The sequence below is a fragment of the Papaver somniferum genome, chromosome 7 (genome assembly GCF_003573695.1).
Source record: "Papaver somniferum cultivar HN1 chromosome 7, ASM357369v1, whole genome shotgun sequence".
Classification (NCBI taxonomy): domain Eukaryota; kingdom Viridiplantae; phylum Streptophyta; class Magnoliopsida; order Ranunculales; family Papaveraceae; genus Papaver; species Papaver somniferum.
The window spans coordinates 53,062,389-53,082,884 of record NC_039364.1 but is presented as its reverse complement, the minus strand read 5'-3'; the positions used below and the strand labels follow the sequence as shown (position 1 = coordinate 53,082,884).

The 20,496-nt window shown below is 38.1% G+C and overlaps 1 protein-coding gene across 1 annotated transcript in view; it reads left to right on the top strand.

The window, feature by feature from the left end:
• The window catches only part of LOC113297310, a 34,612-nt gene that overhangs the window by 10,415 nt on the left and 3,701 nt on the right, over positions 1–20,496 (top strand). Inside the window, exons 22-56 of the mRNA XM_026545747.1 lie at positions 668–829; positions 929–1,003; positions 1,130–1,597; positions 1,679–2,020; positions 2,114–2,245; positions 3,249–3,362; positions 3,445–3,629; positions 3,735–3,843; positions 4,826–4,969; positions 5,124–5,411; positions 6,109–6,765; positions 6,861–7,055; positions 7,362–7,465; positions 8,338–8,627; positions 8,766–8,850; positions 8,959–9,312; positions 9,571–9,933; positions 10,007–10,496; positions 10,919–11,082; positions 11,169–11,331; positions 11,465–11,734; positions 12,025–12,222; positions 13,004–13,046; positions 13,349–13,473; positions 13,664–14,170; positions 14,858–15,637; positions 15,731–15,804; positions 15,962–16,307; positions 16,388–16,486; positions 16,582–16,737; positions 17,589–17,770; positions 18,084–18,602; positions 19,128–19,305; positions 19,411–19,547; positions 19,853–19,979. Coding sequence (XP_026401532.1) covers positions 668–829; positions 929–1,003; positions 1,130–1,597; positions 1,679–2,020; positions 2,114–2,245; positions 3,249–3,362; positions 3,445–3,629; positions 3,735–3,843; positions 4,826–4,969; positions 5,124–5,411; positions 6,109–6,765; positions 6,861–7,055; positions 7,362–7,465; positions 8,338–8,627; positions 8,766–8,850; positions 8,959–9,312; positions 9,571–9,933; positions 10,007–10,496; positions 10,919–11,082; positions 11,169–11,331; positions 11,465–11,734; positions 12,025–12,222; positions 13,004–13,046; positions 13,349–13,473; positions 13,664–14,170; positions 14,858–15,637; positions 15,731–15,804; positions 15,962–16,307; positions 16,388–16,486; positions 16,582–16,737; positions 17,589–17,770; positions 18,084–18,602; positions 19,128–19,305; positions 19,411–19,547; positions 19,853–19,979 — 8,625 coding nt within the window. The remainder of the gene's footprint in view (positions 1–667; positions 830–928; positions 1,004–1,129; positions 1,598–1,678; positions 2,021–2,113; positions 2,246–3,248; positions 3,363–3,444; positions 3,630–3,734; positions 3,844–4,825; positions 4,970–5,123; positions 5,412–6,108; positions 6,766–6,860; positions 7,056–7,361; positions 7,466–8,337; positions 8,628–8,765; positions 8,851–8,958; positions 9,313–9,570; positions 9,934–10,006; positions 10,497–10,918; positions 11,083–11,168; positions 11,332–11,464; positions 11,735–12,024; positions 12,223–13,003; positions 13,047–13,348; positions 13,474–13,663; positions 14,171–14,857; positions 15,638–15,730; positions 15,805–15,961; positions 16,308–16,387; positions 16,487–16,581; positions 16,738–17,588; positions 17,771–18,083; positions 18,603–19,127; positions 19,306–19,410; positions 19,548–19,852; positions 19,980–20,496) is intronic.

Genomic DNA, 20,496 nt, shown 5'->3' with positions numbered 1-20,496 from the left:
CCATTCTAGCACTTGATGTTGATTTAGATAGCCAGCTTGCGATGCTCAGTAATACCAAGCCTGTGCATGAGGCTCTATTCTCATCAGTCAATTGACCAATAAAAAAAATCAGTCAACTCAACTGTTTTGTCTTCTTTTACAGAAGAAAATGAAGAAATCTTTTGGAGAATTTTTCTTCCTTAGAAACTTCTTTGTTAGAAGCCTAGTATTAGAAACTTCTTTGTTAGAAGCCTAGTAGATGTTCTGCCCTCCTGATAGTTCCGTCATACAGTTCATGAAAATTATGAACTTAATGGGATGAATCTGCCATCTTTTTACATCACAAACTGTCTTATTAATATTGGATGTTTAATTGTAATCAAGCATCTTTGAAAACCCGTTAGTGTAGGACGAGAATATTAAAATTGGCTCCAGGATGTGCATCACAAACACAACAAGAGAACATTATCTGTTCTGGGATACAGTCCGGCTGATTCTAATGTTGTAGTTTTCAGAATGGACATGATTGCGGATGATGAACAATGCTGCATATAAGGAGTCTAACGATTAAAAATGCCTTTCCAGGAGATGCTAAATGCGGATTCTCTGGTTGCTTAGTCACGCTTATGTGTGGTTGTTATCTGTTGGTTAAGGGTTCTGCTAAATGCTAAATTCTTTTCTTTAACAGGGTTCTGCTCCTATCACTGCTAATCTGTCTAATACTTCTTCGGACTCTGAAGATGCTGAAGTTAATGGTGACGGCAATGTCATGGATATATTGGAGAAGGAAAGTCTGTTCATTACGGGTGTCCTAGATGAACTGAAAATCTGTTTCGATTATAATAAGCAAGTAAGCTGGAAGTAAATTAATATCATGCCTTTATGGATCTTGTGATATATGTATTTATTGGGAGTACATATCAGTTTATGGTTTTTTTCTTTTCTTTAGAGTGACCATGCTTTCAAGACTGTCCTTTTGGCTGAAGAGAGTCGTTTGTTTGAGTTCCGTGCATTAGGCGGCCAGGTAATTTTGCGTTGAAAATTTGAAGTTTCATTTTGGATGTGGATTTTGCTCATATAATGGAAGAAAAGGAGTAAATACGTTGGTCTCCTCTTCATCTCGTGTGGTTTGATCTTACGCATAATACAGGTCGAAATATCACTTCGTGGAAAGGATATGTTCATTGGCACTGTTTTGAAAACCCTAGAAATTGAGGATTTAGTTTCCTATGAGGGGATGACTCATCCTCGCTACCTCGCAAGATCTTTCATCAAGAGAACAGAGGCCTTCAGTGCGGATGCTTCCGAAGAGTTTTTTGATGTCCCAAGAAGCTATAGCAACAACGAACTAACTCAGTATGAAGGAGAGGAAAGCTTTTTTGAGGCATCTGAGAGTTTGGGCGATGTCATTGACAGCCCTGCTCAAAACCGTGGAAATAAGAGTCCTAAACCTCTGCTTAAACCCCCCAGCTTTCGTCGTGTTTCTGGCTTGCTTCCTGATTACGAGCGTCAGGAAGAAACAGCGGACTCTATAACTGAAGCTTTGGATAGTTTTGTGAAAGCTCAGATAGTTATCTATGACTTAAACTCTACACTCTATAATAACATTGACAAGCGGGTGATCACTCCTTCCTTTTGTTTGAACTTCTGCCACCACTTCAATATGCTTATAACTGACTAGCATTCCTCTTCTGTGTAGGTGGAGGTAACCCTGGCTACCTTGTCATTTTTTTGTTATAGACCAACAGTTCTTGCGATTCTTGATTTCGTGGCTGCTGTTAACATTTCTGGTGATAGTTCTGATGCTTCTAATGAGAAGTCTGCAGTTCTACCCCAGGAGAGTTCTAGGGAGGATTTGGTTGATGATCAAAATTTATCTCCAGTCCAAGAGTCTGTCATGAAAGGACTGCTCGGGAAAGGAAAATCCAGAGTTATCTTTTATTTGACATTGAATATGGCTCGTGCAGAAATTCTATTGATGAATGAAAATGGAACTCGGCTTGCTACGTTATCACAAAATAATTTGCTCACGGATATCAAGGTTCACTTGAGCTATCATCTACTCTTGAATCCAGATCCTTATTTTTGTGTTTTTATTTTTCAGCTTTACATATTTAATTTCTGTGTTCCGCAGGTGTTCCCGTCTTCCTTCAGCATAAAGGCTGCTTTAGGAAACCTGAAGATTAGTGATGATAGTCTCCCCAGTAGCCATTCATATTTTTGGGTGTGTGATATGAGAAATCCTGGAGGCAGTTCATTTGTCGAGGTATTTATGTTTCTTGTTTCAAGTTTTCAATATGATGAGTCTGATTTAATGTGCGATAACCGGACTTCGATTGTTATTCACCAAAGTTTCTTTATTTTCATTAGTTGAATTCAACCAGTTTTTCCGTTCTTCAACTCGTTCCAAAAGCATTTAACTATCTAGAAATTTGTTCAATGAATGTGTGGAAGTGTAAGAAGTCAAAATTAAACATGTACAGTTGCAGAGTTTCTTACATTATTGTCTCCCTTCTTTCATAAACTTGACGCTATAGCTAATGTGTGGAGAAGTCTAAAAAGTTCTATACAGTCATTTCATATGTAGAGGTTCTATCGTATCCTGCATGGCTTGAGTCAACACCTGTTCCTACTGTAGCTTTCATTTGTTTTCGACTTCAGTAATGGTTTCTTAATTCACAATAAGAGAAGATTATTTAATTTATGGCAAGAGAAATTTAAGTCTGAAAAGCTAGCGATCATATTCGATACGATCCTTGGGAAGCTGGTTTTGTCATAACCCAAGTGGTTAAGTATGGACAAAGGCTGAAACCTTAACATCTTCCAGTGTTTCTAAATCACTTAAGAGTTGTATTGTGTAATGAGATTTGAACTAGTTATTTGTTGAATAAATTGCTAAAAGAATTAACAGCTTCTAACTTGGAGACTTGGTATTTTATTCTTAAATAATTTTGTTTACCTAAAGCTCGTGTCGTCTTTCCAAGCTACGTAGTCTCTGAGAAGAAACCTAATTTGTTTGGTGCAAAACTATATCCCCAGTTGTTTTTATTTTCAACTGTTTAGTCACTATGCGAAAGATTGAATCTGCCTATTCAATTGTGTTATGATGTTTGTGCTCTTGGAGTATTCATTCTCTTTTCCTTCCATTTAGTGAGCTCTTCCGAGAAATATCGCTCATGCTTCTTTCATGATTTATAAGCATTATCTCTGAACCTTAGCTCGTCTTAATATTCATGGATGGCAATCTAACCTGCATTATGCACTTGCAGCTTTTATTCACCTCATTCAGTGTTGTTGACGAAGATTATAGAGGCTACGAGTATAGCCTTTTTGGGCAGCTATCAGAAGTAAGGATCGTTTACTTGAATCGCTTTATTCAGGAGGTAAGCCACATCTAGGTTTTCTGGTTCACTTTGTTCACATTAAAGTGGGTATGTTCTCATCATTTGAAGGATCATCGTGCAGATTATTGGTTACTTCATGGGTCTTGTTCCTAACAATTCAAAAGATGTTGCGAAAGTGAAAGACCGAGTGACTAACTCGGAGAAGTGGTTCACTACATCTGAGATTGAAGGATCACCTGCTTTTAAGTTGGATCTTTCTCTTAGGAAGCCCATTATTGTGATGCCTCAGAGAACGGACAGTCACGAGTAAGCTTATGACGGTGGCTCTGAAATCCAGATAGTTCCTTTTTCCGTTTTTTTGGCATTTATAACCATTAAATACATAAAATTAATTTTAATTCCCTGTTGCAGTTATTTGGAGCTTGATGTGGTTCACATAACTGTACAGAACACCTTCCAGTGGCTTCATGGAGACAAAAATGAAATGGGAGCTGTCCATTTGGAAATTTTAACTGTTCAGGTACTTCACATGCCATAATCAGTGTTGATATGGTAGTATTAGCACGAGAACACTGTACTTCGTATGCCATAATCAGTGTTTATATGGTAGTATTAGCTGTTTATGCTTTTGAATTCCAACTGCTCGGTGCAACAATAGGCATTCTAATGTTAAGATGTGTCAGTAGACTTTTGTCGATTGAACATCTTTCTAATTCTTCTCCCTCTTCTTCTTGCTTAGTCCCTATTTTAGGGTTATGTTAGATTTTTTTTTCTATTTTCTTCCCAGCTCCTTAACCTTAACTATGATTAGCAACTACACTTACGCTGAAAACAGAATTTATCCACATATCATCATACTTCACAGCTGAATTGAACAGCATCATAACAACATGATACACAACATGTTAATAGTTTAAAGAGTTACTAGCAAGTAACAACATTCTACTAATATAATCAGGAAGAAGAAATAGAGAGAACATCTAATTAGAAGTAGGTCTTTCTTTTATGCAAGAGGTCTATCCTTCCCTTCATGAGATTGACATCTCCATAGCTACATAGGACTGCTCATTACCACTTATATTTAATGTAGTATTAAAAAGCTTGATTACTCACCATACCTTAATCCTGATTATTACTAATCTGGCGTATTAGTTAAGCAGATCCTGATTTGTTGCTGAACCATAGAAAAACCAGCATATACTTCATGCTTCAAACCCGTAGACTGCGCAATCAAAGTCTTAAGAGAGTAGGAACGATCTTACTTGGTCATCTCTGCTCTGGGCTTGACTGAGGTTCGGTTGCCTGCGGGTTCTTCCTAAAAGATGGTGGGAGGTTAACTCAGGTCATAGCAGCAGTTGTTGGCATTATATACTGTTGAATTGTCCAAAATTGTTCAGTAGTCTAAAATGATATGATCTAAGGTGGTCACTTGTGATGTTTTTGTTAGTGAAGAGCGTCTGTGAAATACATGCCAGTAATGTCCCGGCTTTAAAACCCTGCAGGTGAAAGACATCAATTTGACTGTTGGTACTGAAGCGGGACTTGGTGAAAGTATAATTCAAGATGTCAAGGGGGTTTCTGTTGCTATTAGGAGGTCACTTCGTGACTTGTTGCATCAAATCCCAACCACAGAGGCTGCCGTTGAGGTAATTTTATGCATGTTACTAATGCTTAAAGGTATTGTTTGGAATTCACCCGTCTTGCGCTGCAGACCACTTTGTTAATGATATTTCTAACTTTGTGTTGTCTCATGATTTGTAATAAGAATAATATTGACCTCAAGCTTTTTCTGTTCTTCAGATAGATGTGCTAAAAGCAGCTTTATCCAACAGAGAGTACCAGATAATCACACAATGTGCTTCGTCTAATTTCTCGGAGACCCCACATTCAATTCCACCATTGAAACGACAGCCAGAGACATCTTCACACAATATAGTGGGACCTGTAGCTCCCCCCGTGTCAGATGTTGAGTTTGAAGTGGGGAATAGTGAAAAGTGGATTACTATGACTGTTTCAGTTGCCATTAATTTGGTGGAATTGAGTTTGCATTCAGGGGAAACACGAGATGCTCCTCTTGCTTCTCTACAGGTATAGGGCTCTATTTTGTGGGTTTGTCCTGATTTACGTGAGAGGTTTTTTCCATAAAGATTTTTTAACAGTTCTTGTTAGGTTTGGATGTCCAACTTGTATTCTTTTTTTCTTTAATTGATTTTTTGCATAAATGTTCGTAAGATAACTGTGGAAATTACTGATAACAGATGCAAAACGGCAATAGTTGTGCCGTATATCATCAGTAGAACTTGTGGTGGAATTCTTTAAAATCTTATTTTCCCTAGAAACATGATAAGGTATCATTTGCAATATTGCAAGAAAGAAGCCCAGACGAGCTTAATATGCAAGCTCCGGTCTTCTTGATAACTGAGTGCTAATTGTTGGGTTGTTGTGATTTAATCACACTTCTGATTGCAAAGACATGCTTGTTGGACATCAAAAGGGAGATTAAAAAAGGCGAACTCTGGTGAGGATCATCTCACCATGGAGTTCCTTATCAAGAAAGACCATTTGAGGACTTCTCGCGCAGATGTTCCTTGGGGTTGATAAAATGCCTGTTTTACCAAGTGTTGCTCCTTCATATTACCATATTTTTTTGGATCATAAACTCTGGTGCTAACTTTTCTTTTTTGGAAACTTTATGGAGGGCCAGCGCTTAATGAGATGCCTCGTTATAATTTTCTCTCCATGTAATAGACTAAACTGGATGTTTCTTATCAATTCCTTGTTGCAGATAAGTGGTGCATGGCTTTTCTATAAATCTGATACTACTGGAGAAGGTTTTTTATCAGCAACCCTGAAGGGTTTCACTGTCATTGATGACCGCGAGGGAAGCAAAGAGGAGTTTAGGCTAGCGATTGGGAAACCAGAGAGTCTTCGATATGGTCCTCTTTTGTCTACATCCTATGACGATGACAAGAAAATTGCTGGTTTTGATAAAAGTGTCCTAAACGACAACAATGTAAAACCAGTTTTGACGATGCTTATTGTTGATGCCAAATTTAACCAGTCATCTACTTCCATCTCCCTGTGTATCCAAAGACCCCAGTTACTTGTCGCACTTGATTTCTTGCTGGCCGTTGTAGAGTTTTTTGTTCCAACAGTTACTAGTGCATTGTCGAACAAAGATGATGACAATCCACTTCATATTGCTGATGCAATCATTCTTGATCAGCCAATTTATTATCAACCTTCTGCAGAATTTTCACTATTCCCCCAGAAACCTTTGATTGCTGACGATGAAAGATTCGATCATTTTATTTATGATGGTAAAGGTGGAAACTTGTACGTACAGGATAGATGGGGAGAAAATCTCCACAGTCTTAGCGCTGAAGCTGTTATTTATGTGGGAAGTGGCAAGAAGTTGCAATTTAGAAATGTGTGCATAAAGGTATTCTCTTTCACTTGATACATCTTCTCTTCTTCTGGTTTTACTACCCTTAGTGTGATGACAGTTTCTTCTATGTTGAATGTTGGTGAATGCAGAATGGGCAGTTTTTCGATTCTTCTATTTTGCTTGGAGCAAATAGCAGCTACAGCGTTTCGGAAGATGATCAAGCCTTTTTGGACTTCGAGAAAGGGGATGAAGGATCTCTGAACGCTTCAGAGGAACATATTGACCATGTACCGACTAAAAATGCTGAGCCTGATAGGCCCACTGAGTTTATTATCGAGTTGCAGGTAATACTGTACTCCTTTAGCATGCACATCAAGTATTTTTATTGCTATAGATTATTACTCTACGCATATGCAATATAGTTATTACTCTACGCGGTTATAGATTACGTTGGTACAAAAGTTGAGGAACACGTGCCTTGCAAAAAACTGAAAAAATTCATTTGGAAATTTAAACTCTGAAAGGTTAATTTGCATATGCCGTAAATAACTCATGGCATAACTGGATTGGGTTTTGATATTATCTTTTGTTCCTTGAGATCCCATATTATCTGTCTTCTGTTTTTTTGACAAAATCAAATTTCTCTACAGGCTGTTGGTCCAGAACTTACATTTTATAACACATCAAAAGATGTCGAGGAATCGTCTAAAATGTCCAATAAACTTTTGCATGCACAACTGGATGCAGTTTGCAGGTGATACTCTTGTGACAATTCTTATGGAAGAATACCATTTTTTTAATCAAGTAACAAGTTTATATATACAGTATATGTTTACTAGAAACTGGTCCATACAAAGAACAAGATCACGAGCAGGTTCTAGAAAAAACTGTTTACAGCTCCCAATCTCATTCTAAATAATTATATGATAAATTCCTTTTCCATATTACCATGACCCCTTGGAAAGTACGGACTAGCACCCAGTTAGAGTTCATGAACCAATAAAAGAGAGTATGGGATATACTTGTATACAGTAATGCTCATTTTCATCTCTTCCCAAACATGACAACAATCAATCAAGTAAGAAGGTTTTCGTGCAGTCTACATAAGTTTGTGAACAAGTTGCATTGAACCTTTATCAAAGAAGTACACTATGAATGAACACATTAATTAATGATTAAAAAAATCAAGAACATTCCCAGTTGTATATTCAAAACAATTGCCAGTCTGGAACATAGTTTGAATGACATTACATTTCTTAGTACGCTTACTAATTACCCAGGATTTAGTTTTCCGTTCCCTTACGAGCGTTATCGTTATCTATTGAGGTAGACTAAGTGGACCACCAACCTTCTGCCCATGCACAGTAACAGGGACCTGCACGAGTTGTCTAGAATACATTATATTTAGTTACTTGGTATGCACGTCTTTAATAAGGAGCTCGTTTACTGGGTATTCCTTTTCCTAACAAAGGTTTAGTTTTTCTTTCTGGGCTATCAAACTCTGTGCCTGTCATTATAAGTTTTGTTTTTTAATTTTATGCTTAAGATATAAATAAATAAGAAAGTTCTAATGCTATGGCGAATACGGAAATTAATAACAACCTAAAATGTTTATGGTGTTGATAGGGTTGTTATGAAGGGAGACACTCTTGAAATGACAGCGAATGCACTTGGCTTAACGATGGAGAGTAGCGGGGTCAGGATTTTGGAGCCTTTTGACACCTCTATAAAGTTTTCTAATGCCTCTGGGAGAACAAACATACATGTAGCTGTTACAGATATATTCATGAACTTCTCCTTCAGCACTTTGAGGCTTTTTTTAGCAGTTGAGGAAGACATTATGGCGTTTATGAGGATGTCATCAAAGAAAGTAACACTGGTCTGCTCGGAGTTTGACAAAGTCGGAATGATTCAAAGTAGGCCGCCATTCAAAATTCTTGGGTTCCTTCTTTTCACGATAAAAAGAGGATAATCTTTGTACGCGTAGTCTGACAAACATGTAAATTCTTATATCTAGTAAGTTCAACTGATGGACTTACCACTTTGCTGTGCAGATCCCCACGATGGCCAAACATATGCCTTCTGGAGACCACGTGCACCACCTGGTTTTGCAGTTTTAGGAGATTACCTGACACCATTGTCAGTAAAAACCCTATCTATTTCTTAATTTTAATTTTTTCCCACTTCTGCTCCATGTAGTTCCGAGTCTTCGTATTTTGTGATTGTTCGTTGCTCTTCTCAATTTAGGGACAAGCCACCTACAAAAGGAGTTCTTGCGGTAAATGCTAACTTAGTAAGAGTGAAAAGACCTGTATCTTTCAAGCTAATTTGGCCGTCTCCGGATGCTGGAGCACTATCATATTCTCAAGGTGCCAGAAACCACATTGGAAGTTCTGAGATAGTACCAAATATTGATGATAGAAGGGAAGACGACAGCTGTTCCATTTGGATACCTGTTGCACCGCCAGGTTATGTCTCAATGGGGTGTGTGGTTTCATCAGGAAGATTAGAGCCACCATCATCTTCTGCTTTGTGCATCCTGGCTTCATTAGTGTCTCCTTGTGCTTTCCGGGATTGTATTTCTATCAGCTTTTCCGAACAGTAAGCTTTTGTTTCTGTATCCCTTTTCAGTTGTATATGTAGGTAGTTCCTCGTACTCCATCTGGCCTCTCTGATTCTACATCAGTTACGCACATAGTTATTATCGAATTAGGTTGGTAGACTTGCTTGGGAACTTTTGAATGATGGATCATCATCTTTCCATGCATCCAAGAATACCTTTCCGGGATTGCTTACTCGTCAACCTAGAATTTAGATCACATCATGCGGCTCAATCAAGTTCTCTTGCTTCTATTGCAGATATCCGTCAAAGCTAGCATTCTGGCGTGTTGATAACTCTGTTGGAACTTTCTTGCCAGCAGATGTTGTTAATATGAATGCAATAGGGAGGGCATATGAGCTGCGTCATGTAATTTTTAGTTACTTGGAAGATTCTTCACAAGCATCGATGGGTTCAAGCATCCAAGAAATCCCTCTGGATAGGGATCAAATTGTACAGTCAGAAAGCTCAGCAATCTCAAGTTCTGGGAGAAGGTTTGAAGCTATTGCTAGTTTTAAATTAATTTGGTGGAATCAGGGCTCAAGCTCCAGGAAGAAACTATCCATATGGCGTCCGCTAGTCCCTCCAGGGATGATTTTTCTTGGAGATATCGCTGTTCAGGGGTACGCAGCAATTTCAGTTTTGGTTATTTTACTGTTCCTCATAATTCATTTTAACTGTGCATCTGTTTTACAGGTATGAGCCTCCTAATACATGTGTTGTTCTTCACGATACTGGTGATGAAGCTCTTTTCAGAAACCCTCTAGATTTTCAGGCGGTTGGACAAATTAAGAAACAAAGAGGAGCCGAAAGTATATCTTTCTGGTTGCCTCTAGCTCCCCCAGGATATGTTTCGTTGGGATGTGTTGCATGTAAGGGCACACCAAAGCAGGATGATTTGAGCTTGTTCAGATGCATACGTAGCGATATGGTGACAGGGGGTCAGTTTCTTGAAGAAAATATATGGGATTCATCAGATACCAAGGTCACGACAGGGCCATTTAGTATTTGGACAGTTGGTGATGAGCTGGGTACATTTCTTGCTCGCAGTGGTTTCAGAAAGCCTCCCAAAAGATTTGCTCTACGACTTGCAGATGCAACTGTCACAAGTGGTTCAGATGATACTGTAATCGATGCTGAAATGAGAACTTTCTCCCTAGCAGTTTTTGATGATTATGGAGGATTGGTAAGGACTAGCATCATGTTAACTTTTCTCGGTTCTTTCTCTAAATTATCTCATGTTTGCAGAATTTGATTTTTGAAACCTTATTGCTTCATTGCAATACTGCATGATAAATTTATAAGATATACGAAGTGGAGTTCGGTCATTTAAAAGTATAAGCATTTCCTACACTCGGTATGATTAATATTAGCACATGTGTTGGAATCTTATGGTCTAAAACATCCAACCAAAGAGATATTTTACCTTTTTCTATCTGATGGGAAGATCCCACATTTTCAGATAACATTTTTCCGTTGAGTATTCAGAGTTCCAAGCTAAAGGTTAAATTGATTAGTTGCGTTTGATATTGCATTTTGTAGTTTAACTATAGCAGATGCTCTTTACTGTTCTAAAGAGTAACCAACTACTTCTGTTGAGTTCTGCAGATGGTTCCCTTGTTCAACATCTCTCTGAGTGGTGTTGGATTTAGTTTACATGGAAGATCTGAAAACTTAAATACAACCATGAGCTTCTCCCTGGAAGCCAGATCATATAACGACAAATACGATTCATGGGAGCCTCTTATTGAGCCAGTGGATGGATTCTTGAGGTAATCTCCCAAGAGAGCTGTTAATTGAATTCTAAATTGGTTATTAAATTTTATTTTTAATTCTTGTGCCCTAAACTTACGTACAGGTATCAGTATGATCTGAACTCACCAGGTGCTGCTTCCCAATTGCGTCTAACCTTCACGAGGGATTTGAATTTAAATTTCTCGGTGTCTAACTGTAACATGATTTTGCAAGCATATGCAAGTTGGAATAATCTTAGCCATGTTCATGAATCCTATAAAAAGAGGGTATGTTCTACCTAGTGCTTCTTAATAGACTTTCCAGTTGCTTAGGGAGAGTCTGATTTTTCAAATGCATGGTTTGATGTTTCACTTTGCAGTACTCTTCTTTACTTGATATACTTCTCAATGTCTTTAACAGGGCTCAGTTCTAAATTCATTTGATGGAAAATCAATTATTGGCTTTCATCATAGGCCACACTATCATATTGTCCCACAAAACAAACTTGGCCAGGACATATTTATACGTGCCACTGAGAAAAGGGGACTCCAAAATATTATTAAGATGCCATCTGGTGATGTGAAGCCTGTAAAGGTTCCCGTATCCAAAAATATGTTGGATTCGCACTTGAAGGGCAAGCTTGGTCAGAGGTTCAGAACGATGGTGACTGTCATCATTGTGGATGGACAGGTTTGTCTGAACTCTTTGGATGTCTAACAGAATTGCATTTGATTTTTAGATTTCTCAGTTTGGGTGCACTCTTATACTAGCCTAGCTTACTACTTGGCCTACTTTCTAAGATGCCATGTTAATGATTGACTTACAAATACTAAGACATTTTGGTCTATGAAATTCATGAGAAGATTAGCTTTGAATATTATCAACAAGTTTGTGCCTGTATGTTAGCATAACCTCCCGCACCAAATGCTTTGAGAATAATCTGCTATTTGACAATTTTGGCTGTATATATTTCAATACAGTTCCCTACCGTTGAAGCGTTATCTGCTCACCAGTATACAGTTGCTATTCGACTTGTTCCAAACGAGTACCTTCCTAGTGATTCACTTCTGAAGGAACAAAGTGCACGCACAAGTGGCACCATCTCGGATCGCTCCTTGCCTTCTGGATTTGAGTTGGTGAAGTGGAATGAAACATTTTTCTTCAAGGTCGATTCCCCGGTATGTGGATAACTGTTACCAACATCTTTAGATAAATCTCTGGCGCTTTAAAGAGTTCGTAGTGTCAAAGCTCTGCATAGAGATAACTGTCACTTGTGTTTGATTTTATTTTCTCATTGCTCAGTAGTTGAGGTTTCACTTGGATATCAATGACTTCATAAGTAACAGAGAAAAAAAAAGGAAAACTTGAGAGAGTGTGGAGAGAGATCATGAAAACCTTCTCCAGATTTTAGAAATACAAAGTCCAAAAGATGTTGTGCAGTATCATGTAAACCTAGTGACCCACGCAACCTTTAGTCGTATATGACCAGTGGTGCCGAACTAGTTGTATGACATGGAGATGTGAATTTAAATTGAAAAGGGTTAGTTCGATTTTCAGTCTCAGTCAAAATCTTGCGTTTGAATTTGGGTGTCAAGTTACCAGTTGATTCTCATCTAGCAGAAAAAGCTAATAGTTGACTCTTTTTGACCTTCTAAGACCTAGCTTTGACACAACCAAAGCATTACCCCTGCCTTGTGGGGAACAGAAGTAATTTGAACTTGGAAATATTGTGGGAAACAGAAGTAATTTGAACTTGGAAATAGAGTGAACCACTGTAAGTGGTTTCCTTGATTCCCCATGAACAGTTATATTACTAAGTGTTACCTTGCTCAGGAGTAGAATAAATGATGAACAACTGTTTCTTGAAGGATTCGGTTTTACCTGAAACTTCTCTATTCCACGTTTTTTGGAAGTTGATACCGGCTCTCCACTTCTCATGAATATTGGGTTTATGTCCAGGATTTTTACATGATGGAACTGATGGTGACGGACATGGGTCAAGGTATCTGCTAAATTCAAATTTGTGTCTCTTGTCATATTTTGAGTACTGAAACAAAACTTAGTGTAACATTGATGCGCCATTTCATTATGCAAGTATGGTGCGTCGTATAATTGTTACAAACATGTAATTCTCGTATCGGGTCTTCTGGAGTTCTCATTGATCTTTTATGGCCACCATTATGTGGGCGATAGTTGTTTTGATCAATAATCCTGGTGTGCAGTGAATATCGCCATTTTTCGAGCAAAGTCATTTCACAATTTAAAAAGGAATTGTTAATCTAAGTTTGGCTTTCCGTTTCGCAGGAGAACCTGTTGGATTCTATTCAGCTCCTCTGAAGCAGATAGGGAGCATTTTTAGTGAAAGTTCAAGATCATATGGTTCTAGTAATGAACTGAATTGGATGGAATTATCCTCTGCAAGACCGATGGTTAATCCTTTCTGCGATTTCTTTTTCATTTTAGAACTCCATTTCACACGTTCTATTATCTGCCTTTTTTTCTTGGGAATTGTTTTTTAGAAGAATTCCGCAAATTATGTATATGTCTAAAGGATTTTGGCAAGTGGTGTGTTGTATGTTGTATTACTAGTATTGATATTAATTGTTATGGATTCTGCAGAGCATGCCACGGGAAGATGAACATAATCAATCACATGGGAGATTGAGATGCGCCATACTCCTTTTGCCGATGTCTGAAGAAAATGTTTCTGAGACCTCAAGTGATGACAAGAGACGTGGACTTCTTCAGATAAGTCCTGCCCGGGAAGGACCTTGGACGACTGTGAAGCTAAACTATGCTGCACCTGCAGCTTGTTGGCGTCTGGGCAATGATGTTGTTGCCAGTGAAGTAAGTGTGAAAGATGGGAACAGGTTTGTAAATATACGGTCTTTAGTTTCAGTGACCAACAATTCAGAATTTATTCTTGATGTGTGCCTCACCATCAAAGGTTCTTATGGGAACATGAAGTCTGTTGATGACCACAAGCAAGGAGTGAAAGACATTGTTCGCGAAAGATTTGATACAGATGACTTCTTTGAAACTCAAAAATACAACCCAGACATCGGTTGGTTTGGTTGTCTGACCAAATCACTGCATTCGGACTCTGATGATGAAGACTCCCATCAGGTGAGTTTAACTCGATCAATGTTTTGATGTGCATTATTTTAGTAGGATTCTGTTAATTTACTTCTTTCTAAGGATTTACATTTCTGTGCAAGAAGCACTTCGCTGCTTTACAGTTACTTAATGCAGTATGCAGGGCAAAAATTTGTTATTTAGATAACCTGAACTCTTTAAAAGTGTCGCCGTTTTACATCAAATACTGCTCCTTAATTTGAAACAATCATTCTTTTCTGCTCGTTTTTTAGGGAACAGTTTTATAATAGCTAGTGTTGACACAATTTTGCTAGATAGAATTTGATGGTTGTAGACAGAGGTCTTCCACTTCGTCAGATGTCTAAAAATAATAAGTGGCTTTTCATTTTTGCTGGAGGCCTCTGTCCACATACAAGATACAGAATCAAGCTTATTTCTCTATCTTATATAGTTCTTGCAGAACGATCGGTCTTGTTTTTCTTATAAATAGTACATTTTCTGCTGTTCTGATAAACAAATGTATTTCAAAGCACATATACAATTTCTAAACGCCAATGTGGTTTTAAGAAATTCCAGCTTTAAACTTACTGAAACAGCAGTTTGCAGGATTCTCTCATTTCATTTGTGCTCATGTACACTTCCATCTTTTCCTTCTCAACAATCAAACTAATCCAAGTAAACTTACATATTGGGCGGATTTTTTATTTTGTTACACAGGAGATTTCAGAAGTTGACTTGCCCTCAGGTTGGGAATGGACTGATGATTGGCATATTGATAATGCTTCGGTAAATACCGCTGAAGGCTGGGTTTATGCCCCTGATCTCGAACGTCTAAAATGGCCCGAGTCATATAATCAGTTGAAGTTTGTGAATTATGCACGGCAAAGGAGATGGGTCAGGAACAGGAAAAGGGTACTAGGTGGTGTTAAACAGCGAATACCAGTTGGGTTGTTGAATCCTGGAGATACAGTACCGCTCCCTCTTTTGGGCCTGACACATCCTGGAGTGACATACGTCTTGCAGTTAAGGCCGTGGAGTGCTAATGAGCACAACAATTACACTTGGAGTTCACTTGTGGGTATGCCTCGTGATCAACCAGAGAATAAAGAAATGTCTGAAATAGTTGTTTCTAGTTTGTCCGAGTCTGAGGAACTTCTGTATTGCACTTCTAGCCAAACATGTGAAAGCTCTTCAAGTAGGGAAAACAGCCCGGGTTTGTGGTTTTGTTTGAGTATAAAAGCTACCGAGATTGGAAAAGATAATCATTCAGATCCTATTCAGGATTGGAATCTTGTTATCAAAGCGCCATTATCTGTAGTTAACTTTCTTCCCTTGGCAGCAGAGTTCTCTGTTCTTGAGATGCAGGAAAATGGTAAGTTTTTTGGTTGCTCTCGAGGAATACTATCTGCAGGTGAAACCATTGGGATCTATAAAGCTGACCTGAGAAAGCCACTCTACTTATCGCTCCTTCCACAGGGAGGGTGGTCACCGGTACATGTACGATATTGTGCACAACCTGTTCAGCTGTAGTGCTTGCTTCTCTCGCCTCTTGGTATCTCACTTTGTCATTTGTAACATTTTTTTTTTCAGGATGCTGTTATGGTATCGCATCCTAGCGGAGTTCCATCTAAAACTATAGGTTTGAAGAGTTCATTCACTGGAAGGTGTGTGGCGACGTAAATGTGCTACTTTGTTTGTTGATCCCTGCTTTTTCTTGTTCTGCTTTAGATTTTCACTTTTTGTAGTGTAGGAAAGCAGCCATTATCACAGTCAGACGGTTCAAAACTGACTTTAAAACTACTGGTTTTGTCTGTTATGCAGGATAGTTCAAGTCATACTTGAACAAAATCATGACCAAGAACAGCTGATGGTGGCAAAGATTATTAGAATCTATGCTCCTTTTTGGATTGCAAGTGCTAGATGTCCGCCACTTACGTATCAGCTTGTGGCTACAGCTGGAAAGAAAAAACGAAAATTTTCCCTGATGCCCAATTCAAAGCAGAGCACTGAAACGGTTGTTGAAGAAATAACTGAAGCGGAAATATTTGAAGGTTATACCATTGACTCTACATTAAACTTCAAGTCTATGGGCCTTTCAGTTTCTATCAGTCAATCTGGCAAGAAACACTTTGGACCTGTTACAGATCTTTCTTCTCTTGGTGATATGGTATGTTTTTCATGTTTTCCCGTGATCTAATCTTACTGTTTAACTTGTTATCTATGCTAAAAACTGACATATGTTATTAGGATGGTACCGTTGGTCTTTATGCATATGATGAGGAAGGCAATTGCATCCATCTTTTCATTTCCTCAAAGCCATGTCCTTATCAATCTGTGCCTACCAAGGTACTGTCACTTCTTCAAAGATGTTTAGTTCTTCTTAATATCTTGATACCTTTGGAGGCTTGTTTAGTGAACCTTGTCTACAAATGTCTTCTTAGGTGATCTCTGTTCGACCTTTCATGACATTCACAAACAGAATTGGTCAAGACATTTTTGTTAAGTTAAGCAGTGAAGATGATTCCAAGGTTCTTCGAGCTTCTGATTCGAGAGTTTCTTTTGTGTATCGCAAAACAGAAGGACCAGATAGGCTCCAGGTATTTGTCATTCAAAAGTGAAATCTGGTTTACTTTTGGTGAATTTTTTTCTTTCATCTCGCATATTTTAGTTTGTAGTTATATGAATCAGTGAAGGAGATATTGTTCAACATTTTTGAAACACTGGTATATTGACTGGGGGAGGCAGTTATGTGCAATGTGTATGTATAATTCATCCCACCCACCTTTGGTAGTTTCAAACTTCATTCCGGCTTCTTGTAGTTTACTTCTCTATGTTTGAGTTTTGAGAGAATACAGTGATGTCCTTCATTCCAAGCTAGGCAAGACGTACCGTTGTCCATTTCAAACTCATTAATCTCTGTGTTTTCTTTTTCTTCTTCTTACTGAGTTCTTTAACCTCTTTTTTCCCGATATGTGTGCCGCAACTGTCATATCTTGCTTGCAAGTCACTTCGTCATAAAAATGTAAATCGTGTATGTTCTATAACTCGCGGCCTACTAGCCATTAATGAGTTCGCTCATAGAGGTAGTTTGTAGCTGTTCTTGCATTTTGCTGACTTGTAATTTTTCAATCATTCTAAAATGATGAGAGTACATACGTTTAAGAGTTGAGCATTGGTAGGACTTTATTCCCCTCCGTGGCTTGTTCCATGAAAATTATGGTGAAAGTGCTGTGATCCTTCTTGAAAGAACTCATTAAGTATTTGAGCTTTATATATTATCTGCATCTTGCTTTCCATAAGTTAGTAGTGATTCTCACTTTTGCAACTGACCTTTTGTCTAACAAGAGACTTCAGTTGTTGGATTTGTGGAATTGTTGAATTGTGTGACTCCAAATATCTGAGGATCTATGTTCGGGCATCAGTTGAATGTTTGCTCATTGGTTGATAGGTTCGGTTAGAAAATACAGAATGGAGTTTTCCTGTTGAAATTACAAAAGAGGACACCATCTTTCTTGTTCTGAGGACATCTACTGGTAGTAGGAGATTTCTCAAGGCAGAAATCCGAGGCTATGAGGAAGGATCACGTTTTGTAGTTGTATTTCGTCTGGGATCCACATATGGGCCCATCAGGTACACAATTAATTACTAAGAACTTTTCCAGTTATTCACCATGCATGTACCATATGCATGGCTTAACATCGTTGTAACTTTGTTTATTTTGATGTTCTGGGAGGTGGAATGGAAACTAATTTGATTTAATTCAGTTTATCAACATTTTTAATGGAATTCGTTGGGGCTTAGCATCAAATATTTTAGTCCAAATGATCTTATCCCCTAAAATCTTTATCCATATAGTCTTTACGTGGTTCCTCACTGGCTAATCTTAGCAAGAGTTTAGATGCGCTGGATGTAACAACGGGCTAATAGTCGTTTTGTTTTGCAGAGTTGAAAACAGAACAATTGACAAGATCATCAGAATCCGTCAGTGTGGTTTGAGCGATAATTCCTGGATCCAGCTAAGTGCTCTTTCAACTACAAATTTCTGTTGGGAAGATCCATATGGGGAAAGGCTTATTGATGTTGAAATCCAAAGTGAAGATTCTATTGTTGTTCAGAAATTAAGCCTTGATAGGGCAGGCGAAGTTTCTTCTGATGTGGGAACACCAGAAGTACAGTTTCATGTTGTGGACATGGGACACATCATGATTGCTAGGTTTACTGATCATAGGACATCGGAATCAGTTTCACAAGAAGAGAGTACAGCCCTGGCAACCACTGGAAACTGGGGCACTTCAGAAATGAAGCACAAGCATAATACTTCTGCACCTATGGAGATTATGATAGAGTTGGGGGTCGTAGGGGTCTCTATAATTGACCATAGACCAAGGGAGCTCTCGTACCTGTACTTGGAGGGAGTCTTTATTTCATACTCAACTGGTTATGACGGGGGAAACACAAGCAGGTCGAAACCTCTCTTTATAAAAGACTATTGATTTCCTTTTGTTGATTTCTTCGCCTTTCAATATAATTTTTTTCTTGCATGTGCATCTTTTGAAGCTACAATTAACCTTCCGTGCTGTTGTTATGACGGTTATGTTGGATTCAACTGCTATAAAAATCTTTAGCCTCTCCATATGCTCCCTATCTGGTGCTATATATTCATAAATCTTCAATATGTGTTACCTTCTCTCTGCGAAGGTATTTAAATTGTTTTTTGTGCTCTCTGTTTCTTTGTAAGTATAACCTCCAAATGTCTAATGGTATTGAAAGTTTTGCAAAGTAAATAATGGTGCCTGATTATCATTCTAATCAAACCAGATTCTTTGTTGTTTAGCGAATTTCTGAAGAAACAAGTAGGCTTTTTCTGGGAACTTGAGATGATATTAACATATTTGATGATGATTGGGAAACTTGCAAAAGTAATTCTATCCTCATCTAAAAATTTTGTTATTAACTTACCAATCGTGTTTCCTTATGATATGTGTAGGTTGAAGCTCATATTGGGACACATGCAAATAGATAACCAGCTGCCACTCACTCTGATACCTGTTCTCTTGGGACCTGAACACACCGCCGATGCACATCATCCAGTTTTCAAAACGACGATTACTATGAGGAATGATAATAATGATGGCACCTTGGTTTACCCATATGTTTATATAAGGGTAACATTTAGTAGTTGTTATTTGGTGGTATTTTGTACTCTTATTACGAGGGTATTGGACTCGTGCGTTCATATTCTCAGTGAAAGTTTTTTTTCCCAATGCTAGGTAACTGAAAAGACTTGGAGGCTTAGCATCCATGAACCAATTATTTGGGCATTTGTGGATTTCTACAATAACCTTCAGATGGATAGGATTCCCAAAAGCTCTAGTGTTACACAAGTTGATCCAGAGATACGTGTCGAGTAAGAGTCTCATTTACTTGTTATTTCTGTTCTGGTACCTGTCTTTATCTGTTCTACGTGTAGCATCATAGTTCCACCATTCTCTTACTTTTACTTAAGCCACCTAGTTTTCATGTTTCTTCAAACTCACTTGACTTCTAAATGCTATTGATGTGTATTTTAGCGCAGTAAAACACCTGCTGAGAACATAAGAATTATATATGCAAATAATCTTCATCTTTTATATAAGCAAGGAACTATGCTCGAGTGATTCTTCAAGACGTGAGAAAGGAACTATTCTGATTATCCCTTATTGATGTTTTCAGCCTTATAGACGTCTCTGAAGTAAGATTAAAGATTAAGTTGGAGACAGCGCCAGCTCAAAGACCCCATGGGGTCCTAGGTGTTTGGAGCCCCATACTATCTGCTGTTGGAAATGCATTCAAGATTCAGGTCAGACTGCTAGTATCTGGTTTATGTAATGTTCATTTTATAGACTTCAAAACTTACACATGATGAGAAATTGAGCAGTGTGTGGCTAGATTCAAATTCAACTTCTGATTGTCTCGAGTGTGTGTATATCTTGTTGCACACCTCTAGACATTTTAGGAATAAAGGTACATGCAGATGGGGAGTACTTCAATTTGAAATTTTGTTTTTGTTTATTAAATGCTTTTTCCCTTCTTGTCCTCAGTAAATTGATACTTCGAAGTAAATAGTGCAGCTGTTACCCTTTTGTTAGAAACACGTTGGGATAAAGTAGTTTACTAGGTAGCCTTTTTCAATCACTACATCCCAGTACACTTCCAATGTATCGTGATTATCTTATCTGCACTTTAGGTGTATACTCCCGAAATAAGTGACATCTACATAAAACGTAAATTGAAAGCCCCAATATTGGAATTCCTTTGGGATCTTGAATAATGAGTTATCAGTTCTGCAAGACTCTTATTCATGATATAGTACATTT